Source organism: Muscardinus avellanarius, assembly GCF_963383645.1.
Source record: "Muscardinus avellanarius genome assembly, chromosome: 14".
Taxonomy (NCBI): domain Eukaryota; kingdom Metazoa; phylum Chordata; class Mammalia; order Rodentia; family Gliridae; genus Muscardinus; species Muscardinus avellanarius.
Window position 1 is genome coordinate 80,597,887 of NC_137800.1, and position 18,353 is coordinate 80,616,239.

The 18,353-nt window shown below is 45.9% G+C and overlaps 1 protein-coding gene across 4 annotated transcripts in view; it reads right to left on the reverse strand.

The window, feature by feature from the left end:
• Window positions 1-8,419: 8,419 nt before the first annotated feature.
• The window catches only part of KIAA0319, a gene marked incomplete at both ends in the record, with an annotated part of 48,482 nt that continues 38,548 nt past the window's right edge, over window positions 8,420-18,353 (reverse strand). For 2 of the 4 annotated variants that reach the window (XM_080710461.1, XM_080710460.1), the window contains 7 exons: window positions 8,420-8,598; window positions 9,196-9,287; window positions 11,576-11,666; window positions 13,110-13,232; window positions 15,347-15,489; window positions 16,799-16,958; window positions 17,568-17,706. In XM_080710461.1, the coding sequence (XP_080566587.1) occupies window positions 8,420-8,598; window positions 9,196-9,287; window positions 11,576-11,666; window positions 13,110-13,232; window positions 15,347-15,489; window positions 16,799-16,958; window positions 17,568-17,706 (927 nt within the window). Of the gene's footprint in view, window positions 8,599-9,195; window positions 9,288-11,575; window positions 11,667-13,109; window positions 13,233-15,346; window positions 15,490-16,798; window positions 16,959-17,567; window positions 17,707-18,353 lie in introns of those variants that run through there. The other 2 variants (XM_080710462.1, XM_080710463.1) reach the window with 2 other exon arrangements.

An 18,353-nucleotide genomic window follows, 5' to 3' on the forward strand; every position in this document is an offset into this window, starting at 1 on the left:
GGTTATTGTTCAGTAAAGTGGCTCTGGCTTGTGTGAAAAAAGTAATTTTATTATCCTCATTATTATTATCAATTCAGTGAAATGGGGGTCTCCCTATGTTACCAGGCTGGTCTTGAACTCCTAGGCTCAAGCATTCTGCCTCAGCTTCTCAAGTAGGTGGGATTGCAGGCTTGAGCCACCATGCCCATCTAGAAGTGATTTTAAATGAACTTTCTTTTTTAAACTTTTCAATAAGGTAACCATATGTAATTGATTATATATATTACACACACACACACACATATAATTTTTCAGCGTGAAATAGGAAAGAGGGGTTGGCAAACCACAGTCTACCAGCATTATCTGACTTGCCTCTTTTTATACCATCATGAGTTAAGCATTTTTTCTATTTTCAAAGGGTTGGGGTGAGGGGGAAAGAGATCAGAAGAACAGTAATTTATAACTCATGAAAATTATGTGAAATTTAGATTTCAGGGTCCATAAATAAAAATATATCAGAACATACCTTCATCCATTCATTTGTGACACGATAAAACAGAAAGGCTTACAAAAGTCTAAAATATTTCCTGTTCAGCTCCTTAAAGATAAAGTTTGCCAACCCCTGATCTAGCCTAAGAGGGAATACATGGCCTCGCAGGCAGGTGTGAGGCATTGTATCACCCTGTCAAAAACCTTCTGTACACCTGCGAATTCTCAGCAGGAACTTGCAACCATCAGCTTGTGACTCAGATAAAATTACCCAGATAACAAGAGTCTGTTGGCTTGAAAATACTGTTTTCAACTTATTTCCTCCAGCGATGCCGGGATCCCTTTTAAAGAGCTGGTCTATATCATCTATCTCTCTCTTCATCCCCTTGTGGGGCTCTTAAATATGACTTCATGTCAACTGCTTGTTTCTTCTTCCCAGGCTTGCCTTTATTTTTTGTAGAGATTGAGTAAAAATCAGAAGCACAAAGTAAGCAAACCTATTTTATTGTGAACTGACACTAGGAACTTGAAATTGTGCATACAAACTTTTTTTTTTTTCCTCTGAAGGCTAGATCGCAGTGTTTTAATTACCTACGTGCAGCTATTTTAAATAGCATTTTACTTGAATAATACTTATACTGTGATTGTTTCATGCTATACTTTGTGATAGAAAAACATGGGAATAAATATAGTGAGAAATATATACTTTGCCTTTTTAACACATGCACATAACTCATTTTTGTAGTTTTGACAGCGTGTGTATCAATCTCTAGTCAACAGTCATGATGTGTAATTAATAAAGGTTGAGTCAACATAGTGTCCGACTCTTGCATTAAGGTATCTTGTTGTGGTTTTGGTCCTACCAGATCATCAGTGAATTTTTACTGGATAGTATTAGACCAGTTCAGATGTGAGTAAATAGTGTTTCTCACCAGAGAGCTAATCAGCAGTGCCTTGGGCTGGGAGCTAGAATGTGACATTTTGCACCCCGTGCCTAAAGGAGTACCCAGCCCCTGTCTGGTGCTCAGTAGATGGAGAACTCAGCTGAGGATTCACTGATACGCAGGTGTGGCTGTATCCGAAGGGGTGTGCTCAGCTGCCTCAAATTCACTACCCTGTCTTCTACACACTCCAACATTAACCACTTTTTTCAAGGGTTTTGTTTGGGGTACAGAAAAATGCAAAGAATCCTTAAGATACCAATATAATCACTGTGTTGTTTTGGTCCATTTTCTGTTGCTAAATAGCACAGTGCCATGGATTGGGTATCTTATGAAGATGAGTTTATCTGGGGCTCATGGTCTGGATGAAGGTCAGGGGCCATGGCGTTGCTGGCAGAGTCCCTGGAGGTGCAGGGCCTGCCATGGCAAGAGGTTTCTCCACAGTGGCTCTGCATCCAAATGAGCTGTTCATGGCAGGAGCAGATTCGGGTCCATTCAGGAGGCCAGAACTCTGATCACCTCTGAATGTCGCACCTCCTGGGCTTACAGATGGGCACATCCTTCCTGTGTGTTCCTCTGTGTGTGCCCCAGCCTCTCTGTTGGGCCCAGTCTCCTCTTATGACACCAGTAAGATAGGATTAGGACCCACCCAAGGGCCTCATTTTAACCTTGTGGCCTCCTCAAAGGCCTTGACTCCAGATGCGACCACGTTCTGGGGTTAGAACTTCAGTGAGTGAGTGTGTGTGTGTGTATGCATAGAGAGAGAGAGAGACAGACAGACAGACAGACTGGGGATTGAACCCAGGGGCATTCTATCTCTAAGCTACATGCTCCAGCCCTATTTTTTTTATTTTTTTAATTTGGAAACAGGGTCTCACTAGGTTGATGAGTCTCACTACTTGTAGAGGCTGTCCTCGAACCTGTGATCTTCCTGCCTCAGCCTCCCAAGTCCTGGGATTATAGATGTGTGCTGCCATGCCCGGCTGGAGGGAGGACTTATTTTGACTCACGGTTTCAGAGGTTTGGGTCCACGTTCGCTTGGCCCCGTTGCACTGGGGTCTATAACTAGGCAGCTAGCCATGGTGGAAGGGGAAGGCGGGAAAAGGTGTTCACCTCACAAGAAAGACAGCGAAAGGAGTGGGGTCCAGTTTCCTCTTCCAGGCAGGCCCCAATGACCTCCTCTCACGAGGCCCCACCTCTTAAAGGTTCCACTACCTCCCAGGAATGCTGAGGAAGGTGGTAGAAACTAAGACCAAACTCTTAACACCTGGCCTTTGGGGAGCATTTATTTATTTTATTTTATTTTTTCGGTACTGGAGCTAAAACCTAGGGGCATTCTACCTCTGAGCTACACCCCCCAGCCCTATTTTTTATTCTTTATTTTGAAACAAGGTCTCACTAAGTTGTAGAGGGCCTCACTCAGTAGCTGAGGCTAGCCATGAACCTGCGATCCTCCTGTCTCTGCCTCCCAAGTACTGGGATTACAAGCATGCCACCATGCCTGGCCACATTTATCTTAAATAAATCCAAACCATAATGGAAAGTCACCATTGTTGGTTATAAAGATCTGGTTCGGTTACTTTTAGAAAGCACAGTTTGGTCTCTCAGTGAACTAGTGCAGGACTCTTAGCAGGTCTGACAGCAACCTAGGGCACAGTTTAATTAGTTTACCCAGCTACACCCAGCTCCCATGGCAAGCAGCTTTGACTCAGCGCGTATTTAACATCACCAACATTGCCAATACATGGGTCAAACCGCTTGAAAGGAGAGAAGTCCTTGGTGGATAAAGCTGCAAAAAATGAATGCATACAGTACAGCTGTATAGGAAGCGCTAGAAAATTCAAGGTAATTGAAAACAATTGCCAAGGGAAGGAGGAACTGCAAAGAGCAGGAGGAGCTTCTGGATTCGCTATATCTGCTCTGATGAGGATATGGTCCACAGGGATGCACACCCATCAACACTGAAACTACACTCTAAATATATGCAGTTTATTGTAAGTGAACCGAACCCTGATGCACTGTGTATTTAGAGTCAGCTGTATTCCTGATCAAAGGTAGGTTAGGGGATGTCGTTAAAGTGCAGTCTCTTGAGTCTAATCACCCCCTTAGCAGCAGCAGCACCACACAGTCGGTGCTCACTGAGAGGGGCAGACCGCTGGTCAGCCGCAGAGAGGCCTCTAGAGGAGGGAGATCAGGCAGAGCTGAGCAGCTCTGCACCTCCACAGCCTACTGCCACAGGGAGGAAGAAGGTGGGCAGTTCTTCAAGGCTTCAGAACTTTTATTTATTTATTTTTCCAATAAAGAGCCGGATAGTAAATGTTTTTTTTTTGTTTGTTTGTTTTTTGTTTTGTGGTACTGGGGGTGGAACCCAGGGGCTTTCTACCTCCGGGCTATACTCCAAGACCTATTTTTTATACTTTATTTGGAAAGAGGGTCTCACTAATTTGCTGAGAGCCTCACTCAGTAGCCTGTGCGATCCTTCTGTCTCAGCCTCCCAAGCGCGGGGATTACAAGCGTGCGCCACCACACCCGGCCAGATAGTAAATGTTTTAGACATTTCTAATTCAGTAGAGCATGGTGGTACACACCTGTAATCCCAGTCCTTGGGAGGCTGAAACAGGAGGATCGCAGATTCCAGGTCAGCTCAGCAATTTAGCAAGACTCTCTGTAACTTAGTGAGTGCCTGTTTCAAAACAAAACAATAAAATAAAAGGGTGGGGGGTATATCTCAGAGGCAAAATGACCCTGGGTTCATCCCCAGTACAAAAACAAGAAAGAATGAAAAAACGTCTTAACTTTGTCATAACCTAGAATAGTCACAGGTGATAGGTAAATGAATCAATGTGGATGTGTTCCAATAATACATTCTTTGTGGGCACATTTAAATTTCAAATACTTCAAGTAATATAAAATAATTGGGGTATTTGTTTTGAGTGGTCTGAAAACAGAAAGCCCATGTTTTTGGCTCACAGGGAGTACAAAAGAGAGCTGGACCATCACTCAGAAGAAATCCCTCTACACGGAAACATAAAGAAAACATTTTTTCTCCTAAAAATAAGCATTGCAGTTAGGTGTGGTGGCGCACGCTTGTAATCCCAGCATTCAGGAGGCTGAGACTGGAGGATTGCAGTTCACGGAAAGCCTCGGCTATTTAGTGAGACCTTGTTTCAAAAATAAAGAATAACAAATAAGGCTAGGGGTGTAGCTTGGAAGTAGAATGTCCCTGGGTTCCATCCCCAGTACCGCAATAAATATAAATAAATAAATAAATAAGCATTACAGAAAATGTAGACAATTGTATTTACATTAGTACATATATTTAATAACATTACATTAGAAATGACACTTGCCAACAGAAAGTGTAATACATTTTGAACAAAATAAAGCCAAGACTTAACACAGAGCCCATGATAGCTTGGTCACATACAGAAAGAATAATCCTGCCCCTTCTGGTCTCAAGTTGGCATTGTTGGCACACTGATGGAAAGTTTCCATGCCGCATTGCATGTTCAAGCAGATTCTCATAAGCACGCTTAACCTGTTGTGCCGTGGGATTGAATCCTTTTCCACTGAATCTAGGATTTGTTTTTGTTTTGCATGGTACTGGGAATGGAACTCAGGGTCTCACACACACTAAACAAGTGCTCTGCCACCGAGCCACATCCCTGGCCCCTCTGTTTCATCCAATTTAAACTAGCAACTAATAGTGCTTGTTATCCTGGAAGCCCTACAAAGGCCGGTCCCATATGCGAGAGACCTATTTTTCTCTGTTTAATCCAAAGCTCTTAGAGTGTTTTATTTCAGAGAGTGCTGGGGGTCGGCCCACCCCTGCTCTCTCTGGTCCTCGGATGGGGAGTGGTATAACCAGAGAGGACCCGCTTTCTGATCACTACTGTGATGGTTTCTTTAGTTTTGGTTTGGTGTGGTTTTGTGGTACCAGAGACTGACCTCAGGGGCATTCTACCTCTGAGCTACACCCCCAGTCCTTTTTAATTTTTTTGTTTAGAAATAGGGTCTCACTAGGTTGCTGAGAGTCTTGCTGTATTGCTGGGGCTATTTTCAAACCTGCAGTCTTCCTGTCTCGGCCTCCTAAGTACTGGGATGATAGGCATGAGCCATCATGCCCGGCTTGTGATGTTTAGGTTTTTTTTGTTTGGTTTTTTTTTTTTTTTTTTTTTGGTGGTACTGGGGTTCCTGGAAGCCCTTCTATCTCCGGGCTACACTCCCAGACCTATTTTTACATTTTTATTTGGAAACAGGGTCTCCTAAGCCAGCGCACGCGGCTAGCTTCGAACCTGCGCGATCCTCCTGTCTCTGCCTCCCAAGCGCGGGGATTACAAGCGTGCGCCACCACGCCCGGCTGATGTTTAGTTTTAATTCACCATAGGTTCCAGATTCCTTTGTGGAGAAGGATGGAGGAGGCCAGGCTGAGACGGCCGAGGACAGATGAGGAGGGCCAGATAGCAGACCGCAAACCCAGAGAGAGAGTGGCCGAGAGGGCAAGCAGGCAATCTCTCCCTTTGTCTGTTGCCCTCAGATACTTTAGAAAAGCTTCCTTTTAAACCTCAGAAGAGAGTGTTCAGGAGGTCCAAAAGGTCCACCCGAATGTGGGCTCCAGCAGTCGGGGCAGGGACTCTTAGTAGAGAGGAAAGCAGAACTTCGCATCCCCAGAGCCACCGCTTACTGACTGTGACCTTGGGCAGGACACTTGAATTAACCTCTCGGGGCCTTTAGGGGGTTATCTGCAATATGGCAACAGTAATATCTCCTTTCCAAGGTTGAGAATAAGTATCAGCTGAGTATGTGAAGCCCATCTATTACACAAAGTGCAGTAAGTATCCACTCCCTTCCTCAGAATTAATTATGCTCTGTGACTTCACACTGAACTGCTGTCTTCTGTGCCAGAAATTTTCAGCTGTGCACAAAAACAACATAATCTCAGTCTCTGGGCAGGGCAGAATCTAAGCTTCTGAAGCTAAATATTGGTATAAAAAGCATCACATTTTCCTTCTAACACTATACACAGTAGTGAACTGGCTAGTTATACAGAAATATAGGCATAAGAAATGATTTTAAAAATAAAATTACACTTCTACACATTTAGTTCTACCATTCCCTGGGGAAGTATAACACATTGGCCTCCTCTTCCCCATGGCTTCACTTTCTGAGATTCTGTTACTTATGGTCAACCGCAATCAGGAAATATTGAACGGAAAATTCCAGAAGAGATTCATAAGTTTTTAAATCACGTGTTGTTTCGTGTAGCATATGAAATCTCACCCTGTCCCACTTCAATCCAGCCTGGGAAGCAAATCATCCCTTTGTCCATTGCATCTACCCTGTAGATGCTACCTGCCCATAAGTTACTCTGTAGTGGCTGACTCAATTATCAGACTGACTGTCACAAGTGCTGCAGTGCATGTGTTCGAGTAACCCTCATTTTAATGGCCCAAAGCATAAGAGTGGTGATGCTCACAATTAAGATATGTCAAACAAAAGCCATAAAGTGCTTCCATTAAGCAAAAAGGTGAAGGTTCCCTGCTTAATAAGGAAAGAAAAAAAAATGCCAAGGTTGCTGAGAGCTAGGCTAAGAATGAATCTAGCCACAATACACTGGTCCCCTCTTACCCATGGTTTCACGTTCTGAGAATTCTATTACCTATGGTCAACTGCAATCAAGAACTATAGAATGGAAAATTCCAGAAGTGTTTGGTCCTAAGTGCAGTTCGGGGCATCTCGGCATGTAGCCCCCTCAGGTAAGGGGAATGACTGTAATTAAAAACAAGATGGTCCCAAAGGATAATGTTTCTCGAGACGACAAAGCACCTCAACTCTTCCTGTTCTTGAAGCACTTTCTCTAGTCTCCTACTGATCCTAAGTCAGTAGAACAGCCCTCGCTGCCTCACGGGGTGCAAGAACCTGGGTAACAGGATGCGTCCAGGTGCGTCCCACTCGATGCCACAACACGGCTTCCCCATCTCCTACTCTTCCCACAAAGAAAGCCAAGGGCAATGTGTTGGCCCACAGGCAACTCCAGGTAATTGTGGGAGGAAATGGTTTAATTTTTCCCCATTAGTTGAAAATAGGACTTATTTGATAGGAAATCTGTTTAATAAATCTTGTTTTTTTTTTAAAAAAAACATATGAAGTGGATATGACTAAGTCCAGTTATTATCATGGAAAGTACCTGGAGCATCCAGAATGTCAGGACCACACCGTCTTCATGAAGACTGGCTGTGTTTTAGAGTTAGAATACACACGCACAGTAGCTGAGTCATTAATCTTGCCTCTGGCAGTCCAAATGCACAACTTATAGTCCATAGTCAATAGATGTCCAGTAAATTAATAATTTAGTTGTGGCCAAATAGGGCTAAAAGGGGCCCTGTATACTTTGTTTTTCTTAGTCAAAGAAAAGATAGCATCAAATGCTACCTTCAGCATTCAGTCTCCAAGTCATGAAACCTTTCTCCCTTTCTTAAAATACAGCTTTTCCTTAGCTCTTCAACTTCCTAGAACTGTTGTGTAGACAGCAGGAACATAGGTGTCCACAGCAAGGGAGATAAAAGGACGCTCTCTGTGGGCTTCTCTCTGCTCAGCACAGAAATCCTGCCGCACAGAGACAGTGCATACATCTTAGACAGACTCTAATACATGTGGCCGTTGACTCTGCAGGCCCTCTGAGAGAAACCACATCTGCACAGCTGCCCTTAAAGGCAACTGCAACTGTTGAGAGAGAAATCAGCCTTCCTGAGATCCTTGTTTAACTCACCTTCCCTGAGGTTCCACAGATAGACACAGGTGTTACCCTTCCCCTTGCCATAAGCAGTACAGTATAGTGCCAGCTATGAAAACACAAAACTCTCTTAAGTATGTACCTAAGAAGTTTTACTCAGCCTTTATTCCTATGAATGAGCTTCCCAGTTATAAAAGCAATATTTTGCGTCTTAAAAGTCCCAAGGAACTAGGCCTTTTCCTTCATGGGGACGAATGTCCAGTCCACAGCTGCTCCCTCATCTGTCCTTTGAGCAGTAACTGAAGGAAGCCCCATTTCTGATGGGGCCACTCATGGGCATCTTGGGGTGCCCTCCCTCCATCCTTTCTTGGCTGAAGATTGTGTCCTGGTCACTGTCAAACTCAGACTCGGACACCATCAGGCTGGAGTTGTGCTCTGTGCTTCGGTGCTTGATACCTAGGGGGAGGCACAGCATTTCAGAGAAGCCCATTTCTACCCTCAGCTCCTGTTCTGGCCGTGGGAGATGGGAGGGGCATTCACCCGTGCCCTGGCACTTTCAAAATAATTCCCACAACACGGCAGGCCATTTGGGTTCCCGTGAACAGGAACAGGAGCCTTGGTGTCACGCCTGAGCTTGAGCCTCAAATCTGTTACTTACGAGCTGTGTGACCCTGGGCAAGATTCCTAACCTGTCTGGGCCTTCGTTCTCCTCATCTATTAAATTGGGAGAAAGCAAAGCATCTACCCCATGGGTCTGTGGCACGCTGACACCCCAAGGGAACAGCAGCCTCTGCCCAGGGGTCAGCCGATGATGGACATTCCATATCCCTCGTCTGTTAATTCTTCACCAAAATGCCACTAAGTGTCTCAGGCAACTGCTGCCCCCAGTTAGCAGATCCCCAGGACCGATGAGGTTGTTTTGGTCACAGATTCCCAGCCCCACTCCTCCCTCCTAATCCAAGAGCTGACTCCGGTCAGGCCGGCGCTCTTCCGAAGCCCAGCATGGAGACGGGCACCTGAAGGCACCAGGGCACCGCCTGGAGGCTGCCTTACCGTACTTGGGCCTCAGCTCCAGTCTCTCCTGCTCATCCATGTTGTCCAGGATGGTGTACTTTGTTTTCTTCCTTATTTTAGTTCTCTTTTGTCTGAAAGTAACGATGAAAAGCTCAGCTGGGATTCTCAGAATGGTCACTGGGATCCGGGATTTAGAATACTTAGAAGACGCTCTGGGAAATGCTTTGCCTGTAGCGTGCAGTAGTGGGCACCATAACGTTTTATGGATGGGAAACGTGCAAGGCCAGCGATAGTGCAGCAGGGTGAGTGCACTGTGCAGAAACAGCTGGCAGAAATGCCCGTTGGACAAACACATCTGGGTGTGAACAGCCATGACTCCTGTTGTGTGTGTGTGTGTGTGTGTGTGTGTGTGTGTGTGTGTGTGTTACTGGGGACTGAACCCGGGGGTATTCTGCCTCTGAGCTACATCCCCAGCCTTATTTTATTTATTTATTAATTATTATTATCATTATTATTATTATTATTATTGTGGTATTGAGGGTGGAACCCAGGGGCTTTTCTACCTCTGGGCTATACTCCCAGACCTAATTTATATTTTATTTGAGAACAAGGTCTCACTAAGTTGCTGAGAGCCTCACTAAGTAGCTGAGGCTGGCTTCGAACCTGTGTGATCCTCCTTTCTCAGCCTCCCAAGCGCTGGGATTACAAGGGTGCACCACCATGCCCGGCTTATTTTTTATTTTGAAACAGGGTCTCACTAAGTTGCAGAGGGCCTCACAAAGTTGCTGATGCTGTCTGCGAACCTGTGATCCTCCTGCCTCAGCCTCCCAAGTACTGGGATTCCAAGGCGTGCATCACTATGCCTGGCTCCCATGATTATTTAGCAACAGCCAGCTTTTCATTTTTTTCCATAACACATGAAAACTGGGCTGGTCCCATATTCTACATGGTTCTGGTCTGGGGAAGCTTACTGGATCTGAGTTTCTTTCTAAGGGCCTGTGCCTGGCTTACTGCTGTAAATGCAATCACCATTAAAACTGAGTTCTGTATACATAATCACCATTAAACTGATTTCTGAAAAAATAACTATTAATTATAGTACACACACATTATATATATATATATATTGGTGGTACTGGGGTTCCTGGAAGCCCTTCTACCTCCAGGCTACACTCCTAGACCTATTTTTATATTTTTATTTGGAAACAGGGTCTCTTTAGCCAGCGCGGCTGGCTTCGAACCTGCGTGATCCTCCTGTCTCTGCCTCCCAAGTGTGGGGATTACAAGCATGCGCCACCACGCCCGGCTAGTACACATATTTTTTATGACATCTTTGCAGAGCATTTGGTGTCTCAAACAGAAGTATGGGCCTGCTGCTCCCTTCTAAGGGCCTGGATTTCCTGCTTAAGACATCCACTCATGGGGGGCTCAGCTAGAAGTGCTGGAAGATCCAGACTACGTGCCACAAGGGGCCTCTCAGAGGTCAAAAACACCAAAAAGAGAGGAGAAACCTAACACATAATCCTCTTTGGTGATATTATTGCCTCTGTCAAAGTTTCAAATTTATTAAAAATGATTCAGATATGCCTCCCATGGTGGCACATGCCTGTTATCCCTGTACTTGAGAGGTTGAGACAAGAGGATAGCAGGTTCAAAGCCAGACCCAGCAACTTAGCAAAACCCTGTTTCAAAATAAAATAGGGCCAGGGGTGCAGCTCAGAGGCAGAATGCCCTGGGGTTCAATCCCCAGTGCCAATAATGATAATAACAATAACAAAGATAAAGGATGCAGATAAATCAGATTGTTGCTTTGTATAATTAAAAACTAAAAGTCTAAACCAGGATGCTTCTAGAACTTCTTTCTCCACTGATACCTGAGGCTCCCAGAGAGTAAGATTAGACTCAATGTAAAATTGCTGGCCCTTCTGCCAGGAATGGTGGTGCATGCTTGTAATCCCAGTACTTGGGAGGCTGAGACAAGAGGATCACAGGTTCGCAGCCAGCCTCAGCTACTTAGTGAAGCCCTCTGCAACTTAGTGAGAACCTGTCTCAAAATAAAGAATAAAAAACTGGACTGCGGTGTGTAGCTCGGAGATAGAATGCCCCTGGGTTCAATCCCCAGCATGAAAGAAAGAAGGGAAGGAAGAAAGGAAGGAAGGAAGGAAGGAAGGGAAGAAAGAGAGTGAGTTGGCCCTCCTAGAAACAAGGAAAAGCCACCTCTAGGGTGGATCTGTTTTTTCAGGTGCCCGTGCCTTATGGTGGGATATGCATTGGAAAGAGCTCTTAATATCTCATTGGTTTTCATGAAAAAGTGGCTGTCAGAGCCATGCAGCTTAACAAAGCCCAAGGAGACGACACAGAAGCTGTCACGTGACACCGAATGTCTTGGTTTCACATAATAATCTAGCACACCACGTACCTCTGGCAGCAGCTGACGCACAGCCACGTCACGCCTCCTGTAAGCGCTATGAGAGCAAAAGCCAGCACCATCACGTAGAACACGCTCCACTCTGGAGAATGAGAGCAGCGCAGGGTTACCCCCTCTACAAAACCACACTGTTTTCATGACACACAATGATTCCCAAGGCCCCTGTGGAGGCAGTATCTCCTTGTGGACAGGCGGCAGAGCACACCAAGGCAAAATACAAACGAATTAAGAACAACCTAAAACTGCCCTGTTTTAGTCCATTTGGTTCAAGGACCTCACAGAACATATATTTCATGCTGACTTCAGAACAGAATACTCTAAAACAACTCAAGTTAATCACTTAACTAGTAATAACTTTCATCTATGCATGTATGGCACATCAAAATATTCCTTCCAGAACCCCAGGATAAGAGCTCTGCCACCCCCGCTTCTGCCAAAATTCTGACTTGGTTCTAATAAAGTAAATAAAGCCTCCATTTGGCATGGAGACACCTATGACCTACAAACACTTTTCGGAGCCAGAGAGCAATTCAAAAGCCACCTGAGCTTCACTCTCCCCATGTCCTGGAAGAAATCCAACACGGAGAGCTTTGCAACCTCAATTCAGGAACAGAAGTCAAGGGAGCAAAGATGCTTTGGGCTTAGAGCCCTAAGTGAATTCCATTGTTATATAATCTCCTTGGAGGAGTGGCCGCCCTCAGCTGGTTGTCCCCTAACCTTCTAACAGTAGCACCAAGCAGGAAGCTGGCTTGGCAGTCAGCTTTTACCATTCTTTTCTTCTTTTTCTTTTTCTTTTTCTTTTTCGGGTCTGGGGGTGGAACCCAGGCGCATTCGACCTCCGAGCTACACCCCCTGCCCTATTTTTTTTTATTCTTTATTTTGAAACTGGGTCTCACTGAGTTGCAGAGGGCCTAAGTAGTTGAGGCCGTCTGCGAACCGCGATCCTCCTGTCTCAGCCTCCCGAATGGTGGGATTACAGGCGTGCGCCACCACGCCCGGCTTTCTTACCATTCTTTCTGCAATCTGCAGTCATACTCACCCAGGTCCCCAAGAAAACAGGTTTATTCTTAGAAGCAGATGGGCATTAGAACACAGCTCTCTCCCTGGAGGAAACCTAAGGGCACCAGTCTGGCCTGTGGGGTGCCTGCCTGGAAGACAACCTGGGAGGGCAGGCTGGATCTCCATCCTGTCTGGTCCACACCAAGGGACACAGCACAAGAAGCCACCGGAGCCTGTACTCCAGCTGCATTCTGGAATGTGGCCTGTGGTCCAAAGCAGCCCCTCCTTAGAAAGGCCCCAGTGATTAGCAAATCTCTGCCTGAGCGAACTTCCTCTTTGGAGAGAGTTGTATCTAAGCCTTAACATCCCCAGAGGTGGACTGCAAGGAGGACTGTGACTCAGTAGCAGCGAGGTGCTCCACATGGCCCCAGATGAGAAAGGGGCTAGACGTCTGCAGCTGCTAAGCAGGGCAGGTTTCTGATACTGAGAGCAGGCCACCTTCAGGCTCCCCAACACCAGAACTCACCGCAGTTGCTCTCCCCGTCCCGGACATAACGCTGTATAAGGTTCTCCATCCACAACTGGGAGCAAACACAGCGCTTTGTGATGGGGTCACAGTGACCATGGCCGGAGCATTTGAGAAGGCAACCTGCAAAACGGGTGAGGGGCCCAGGTTACCCAGAGGAAGGGGTCCCTGGTTTCCAGTTCTCTTGTATCCATCGTAGCACAGGCCCTGAAGAGACGCATGCTGTTGGACTGAGGATGTCTAAGGGGGATGGTTCTAGACTAGATTCCCTTCATAGACAATCTCATCAGGAATCCAGCGGCAGAAAAAAGCAATCCATGGCATATAGCAAAAGTCTCAAAATGCAGCAAAATTGAAGCACCCCTGGCCCAAGAAAATGAATTCTAAGAATATATCCAAAAGGAATAATTAGAAAAATTGCACAAAGATATGTATATATTTTAATATTATTTAAAATCGGTCTTGAAGTCCATGAATTGGCTTTGCATAATTATGGAATCAATTCAGAGAAGAGTATCATGTAGCGGTAAACATCTCTTTAAAGAGAATTTTTTTTTTTTTTTTTTTTTTGGTGGTACTGGGGTTCCTGGAAGCCTTCTACCTCCGGGCTACACTCCCAGACCTATTTTTACATTTTTTAATTTGGAAACAGGGTCTCCTAAGCCAGTGCGCGCGGCTGGCTTCGAACCTGCGCGATCCTCCTGTCTCAGCCTCCCAAGCGCGGGAATTACAAGCGTGCGCCACCACGCCCGGCTGAGAATTTTTTTTTTTTGGTGGCACTGGAGATGGAACCCAGGGGCCTTCTACCTCCAGGCTATACTCCCAGACCTATTTTATATTATTTATTTGGAAACAGGGTCTCTAAAGTCAGCGGAAGCTGGTTTCAAACCTGCGCGATTCTCCTGTCTTAGCCTCCCAAGCACTGGGATTACAAGCGTGCGCCACCATGCCTGGCTAAAGAGAAATTTTAAAAAATATTGAAAAAATTATGGTAATACGATTTGACATTTTAAACGTTCATTAAAAATAGGTACTCAGCCAGGCATGGTGGCACATGCCTATAATTCCAGTCCTTGGGAGGATGAGGCAGGAGGATCACAAGGTCAAGGCCAGCCTCAGCAACTTAGTGAGGCTCTCGCAACTTAGTGAGATGAGAGCCTGTTTCAAAATTAAAAAATAAAATAAAATAGGGCTGAGGGTACAGCTTAGAGATAGAATATTCCTGAGTTCCACCTCCAATATTAATAGCAACAACAAAAATAGATACCAAAATCATCCTGATCATATTCCATGCTCCTAGAGATGGAACAAATGGCAAGTAATACATTAGAATATTCATAAAGTTATCTTTAGGTAGTGGGAAGTTTGGATTCTATAATCTAAAGGATTATTTTCTTCTCTGTGCCCTTCTGCATAGTCCAAATTTCCTAAAATTAATTGGTATTACTTTTGTAGCCAGAGAAAACATAATTTTATAAATCAAGTTACTCTGTATTACAACTGAAAAAGTCAATTGTAAGTCAACATGTATCTGAAATAAATTAATTTTTTCCTTAGTACTGGGGATTGAACTCAGGGGTACTCTATCAACGAGCTACATTATTTTTTTTTAATTATTTTGAGCAGGCTTTGGCTTAGTTACCCAAGTTGGCCTCAAACTTGCCATCCTCCTGCCTTAGCCTCCCAAGTGGCTGGGATAACAAATATATACCACTGTGCCTGACTTGAAATAAGTTAAATTTTACTGTCCAAGCATTATCATGCCCCAGTAACTCTCTCTTGTTGGCATGACCACATCAACATACTATTTATTGGTATCACTCATGGGATGAGGTCAGGGACCATGGGATTCTGAAGCAGTTTGGTGCACTGAGGTACCAGAGGATGGCACTTACAAGCTCTCTTAAATTTTCTAGAATCGAGAATCATCCCCATGGTTAATAGGCTCAGGCAGGAGGATCTCTTGAGCCCAAAGGTTCAGGAACACCTGAACAACACAGTGAGACCCATGTTTAAAAAAAATAAAATGACCATGACTATTACTGTTCTCTAGCTTCCTTCTAAGACAGAGAAGTTGGCAACTATGTGTTGCAGGAAACCTACTGGCAAAATAAATGCAAAGCCATCCGTGGGTGCCAGAGTGAAAATGTGCACATTTCATTCCTCTTTCGGTACCTACAAAACATATCCATGTTGGCGAGACTGGTTCCTTGTGAATATTCCTGTACGGTACATACCTGCTGTGTCGATCCTCAAGACCTTGAAAAGCAGGAAGTCAGCCTTCTCCCTCGAGAGCCGCCTGTGCAGATCTCGGGCCACTTCAGCAGCTCTGAGGACCTTGAAAGGTGGCCCGCTCTGTACGTAAAACACAATCATGGTGCTGCAGAGGAGACAGGACAGAGGACAGCCTCACAGTCAGGCAGCAGCTAATGACCCATCCAAGGGGCCAACTGGCCCATGAGGCTATGAAGCAAGGTGCTACAGCTTCGTGGCTTGGCAACACACAGGTGTGTCTGTGGACCAAGGAGCTGTTTCTACTCATAAGTAAAGGCTCTTCAGTCTCCAAGAACAGCTGACCAACAGACCTTCAGAGAAAAGGAGCAGCGTGTAAGTATGCAAACAGACCCAACTACCCAAAATGACAGCTTTCGGGTGTGTTTTGGTCTGTAGATTTTAGGTCAGTAGTAATACAGAATATATACTTTACTTTTGGTGTGCTTGTGGTTTGTTTGTTGGTTGGTTGGTTTGTGGTGGAGGTTGAACCAATGGGCATTCTACTTCCAAGCTACACCCCCAACCCTATTTTATTTTGTATTTGGAAACAGGGTCTCGCTAAGTTGCTGAGAACTGGCCTTGAACCTGTGATTCTTGTCTCAGGCTCCCACGTACTGGGATTACAAACATGCGCCAATAAACTGGATGTGGTGGCGCAAGCTTGTAATCCCAGATGCCCCTGGGTTCCATCCCCAGAACCTCCATCCCCCACCCAAATAAAAAGAGTTCAATAAAAAAACAGAGTTGAGAAACTCAGTAATAGAGTGTTAGCCTGGCATGCACAAGGCTGGGTTAGATCCGCAGCACCACACAATAATAATTACTAGAATTAGAATGTGTTTTCATTGGTCGTTTTCCTAACTAAATTCAGTTCCCTGGAAAAAACTAACCTGATGTTAGCTGGCAGAGTTACCGTAATTTCTCATTTCCATATTCTCTTTCTCTCTCCTCCCACCCTACCCTGGTTATATAAGATTTTAAAAATAGATGCTCAATTAAATGCAAACATCTCCTAAGAATTAAAGACCAGGGTTTTAGCCTCATACAGGAGATATCAAATGGTGACCTTCGCCCTGAGAGACGCCCCATGAGTGGGGGTCAGGGAGGACGTCTGGCCCTGGGCTGTCTTCTCTTGGATCCAGGCCACTTGCACACCCTCTAAAAATACCAGCACTGGAGATGGCCTCCCTGGGATGTTCCTTGACTCCTCAGGCCGAACATCCTCAACCAGTAAACCTTCACTGAGATTTGAGGGGAGGACTCGAATGACACTGTCCTTACTCTGCCTTTTGAGCTAAAAAGAAGGTACGTGAGTCCAATGAGTGTGCCAAGATAGAGTGGGCAGAGGGATGGGCACAGTTTTCTGGGCTGGGACCATGTAGGGCCAACCCCTCTCCCGGGCGTGCAGCCCATACCTGAGATCCGAGTGGGCCTGGATCTTTCGAACCTTGATGTCTGAGTCCAGCACATCCAGCAGCACCGCCAGCTGCCTCAGCAGCGTGTCCTTCTGCTGCTCCGTCAGCTGCCCCACGCCCACCTGCAGGATCAGCTCCACCAGGCCTCCCCGCTTAGGGTCTGTCAGAGAGAAGACAGGGGAATTCCAGGTGGCGTCGTAGGCGTGACAGCACAGAGAACAAGGCCTGTACAGGAGCTTAAAATTACCTTCGTGTCATTTCTACATTTGACTTTTAGGCTAAATTCTCCTAAACATCACAAAGGCCTTTATCTGGGAGTACTTTTTCTATTCATTATCTAATTATTCTTTTTCCTAGAAGATAGCCAAGTGTGCCTAATCAGCCTCTGGGCTGAGATTTCAGCACTTCACACATATCCCCAGGACTGGAAAGAGAATTCGGCCTCCCTGCGCCCTGGGCCTGGCCAGCTCGGCTCTCACAGGGGTTGGCACGGCCGCCTCCCAGGGCTGCCCTCTCTCCACAGTCCCAGCATGGAAGCTGTTGAGTGCGCGACACACAGTGTCTTTATCTTCTGGCGAGGAAACAAAAGTTACAGAAAATTTGCTGCCAGACACAACTCCTTTTAGTGGGTTATGAGGCTGGGTCTGTTTGGGAACCTACAAAGAGATGCAGGAAAATCCTTAAGGTGGCCCCACCGAGAGCCCAGGCCAGCCAGAAACCCAACCTCTGCACCCGCGCAGAGCCAGCAGCTGCCATCCTGCCAACACACCTGGCTGCACCTCCACAGTGGCGGTGTCTGTGTCCGAGGCCCCCTGGCCATCAGTGACCTGTAAGCGGAAGGTGTAGACGCCTTCCACCAGATTCGTGAGCTGCAGGGCCACAGCACGGTCAGAGCCATCAATGACATCCTGTGGGAAAAGCAGTTCAGGGGCTTGTCAACTTCTCCAGAGTCAACCTCACAGTGCCAGAGCTTCTGTTGATCCCACGCCTTAGCCCTCCCCATCTTTTCACATATCCACGACTTTAAGGGGGAGGGGGAGGGGGAGCCAGAGGCAAAATGAAGCCAGTCAGCTGATGCTATGTGTCAGCCTTAGCCTCGCTTTCCCATAAAGCACTGGGGCACCAAGTCATCAGACAGTATTTTTTTTTTTTTGGGTGGTACTGGGGGTGGAACCCAGGGCTTTCTACCTCTGGGCTATACTCCCAGCCCTATTTTCTATTTTATTTGGAAACAGGGTCTCACTAAGTTGCTGAGAGCCTCACTAAGTAGCTGAGGCTGGCTTCGAACCTGTGTGATCCTCCTGTCTCAGCCTCCCAAGTGCAGGGATTACAAGTGTGCGCCACCACGCCCGGCTCAGACAGTATTTTCTGAGCTGAGTTTACCAAGCACTTTCTAGGAAGGACCAAATGATCAATGGCCTCCAACAGAGGGATAGATTGTTGAAATAAGGGCAAGGACCCCAAGGGCAAAGTGTGGGTCTCATGAGTTATTTTCAAACATCAACATCTTGTAAGACTCTCAACATGGGTTCCCTAATACTGTATCATGATTACC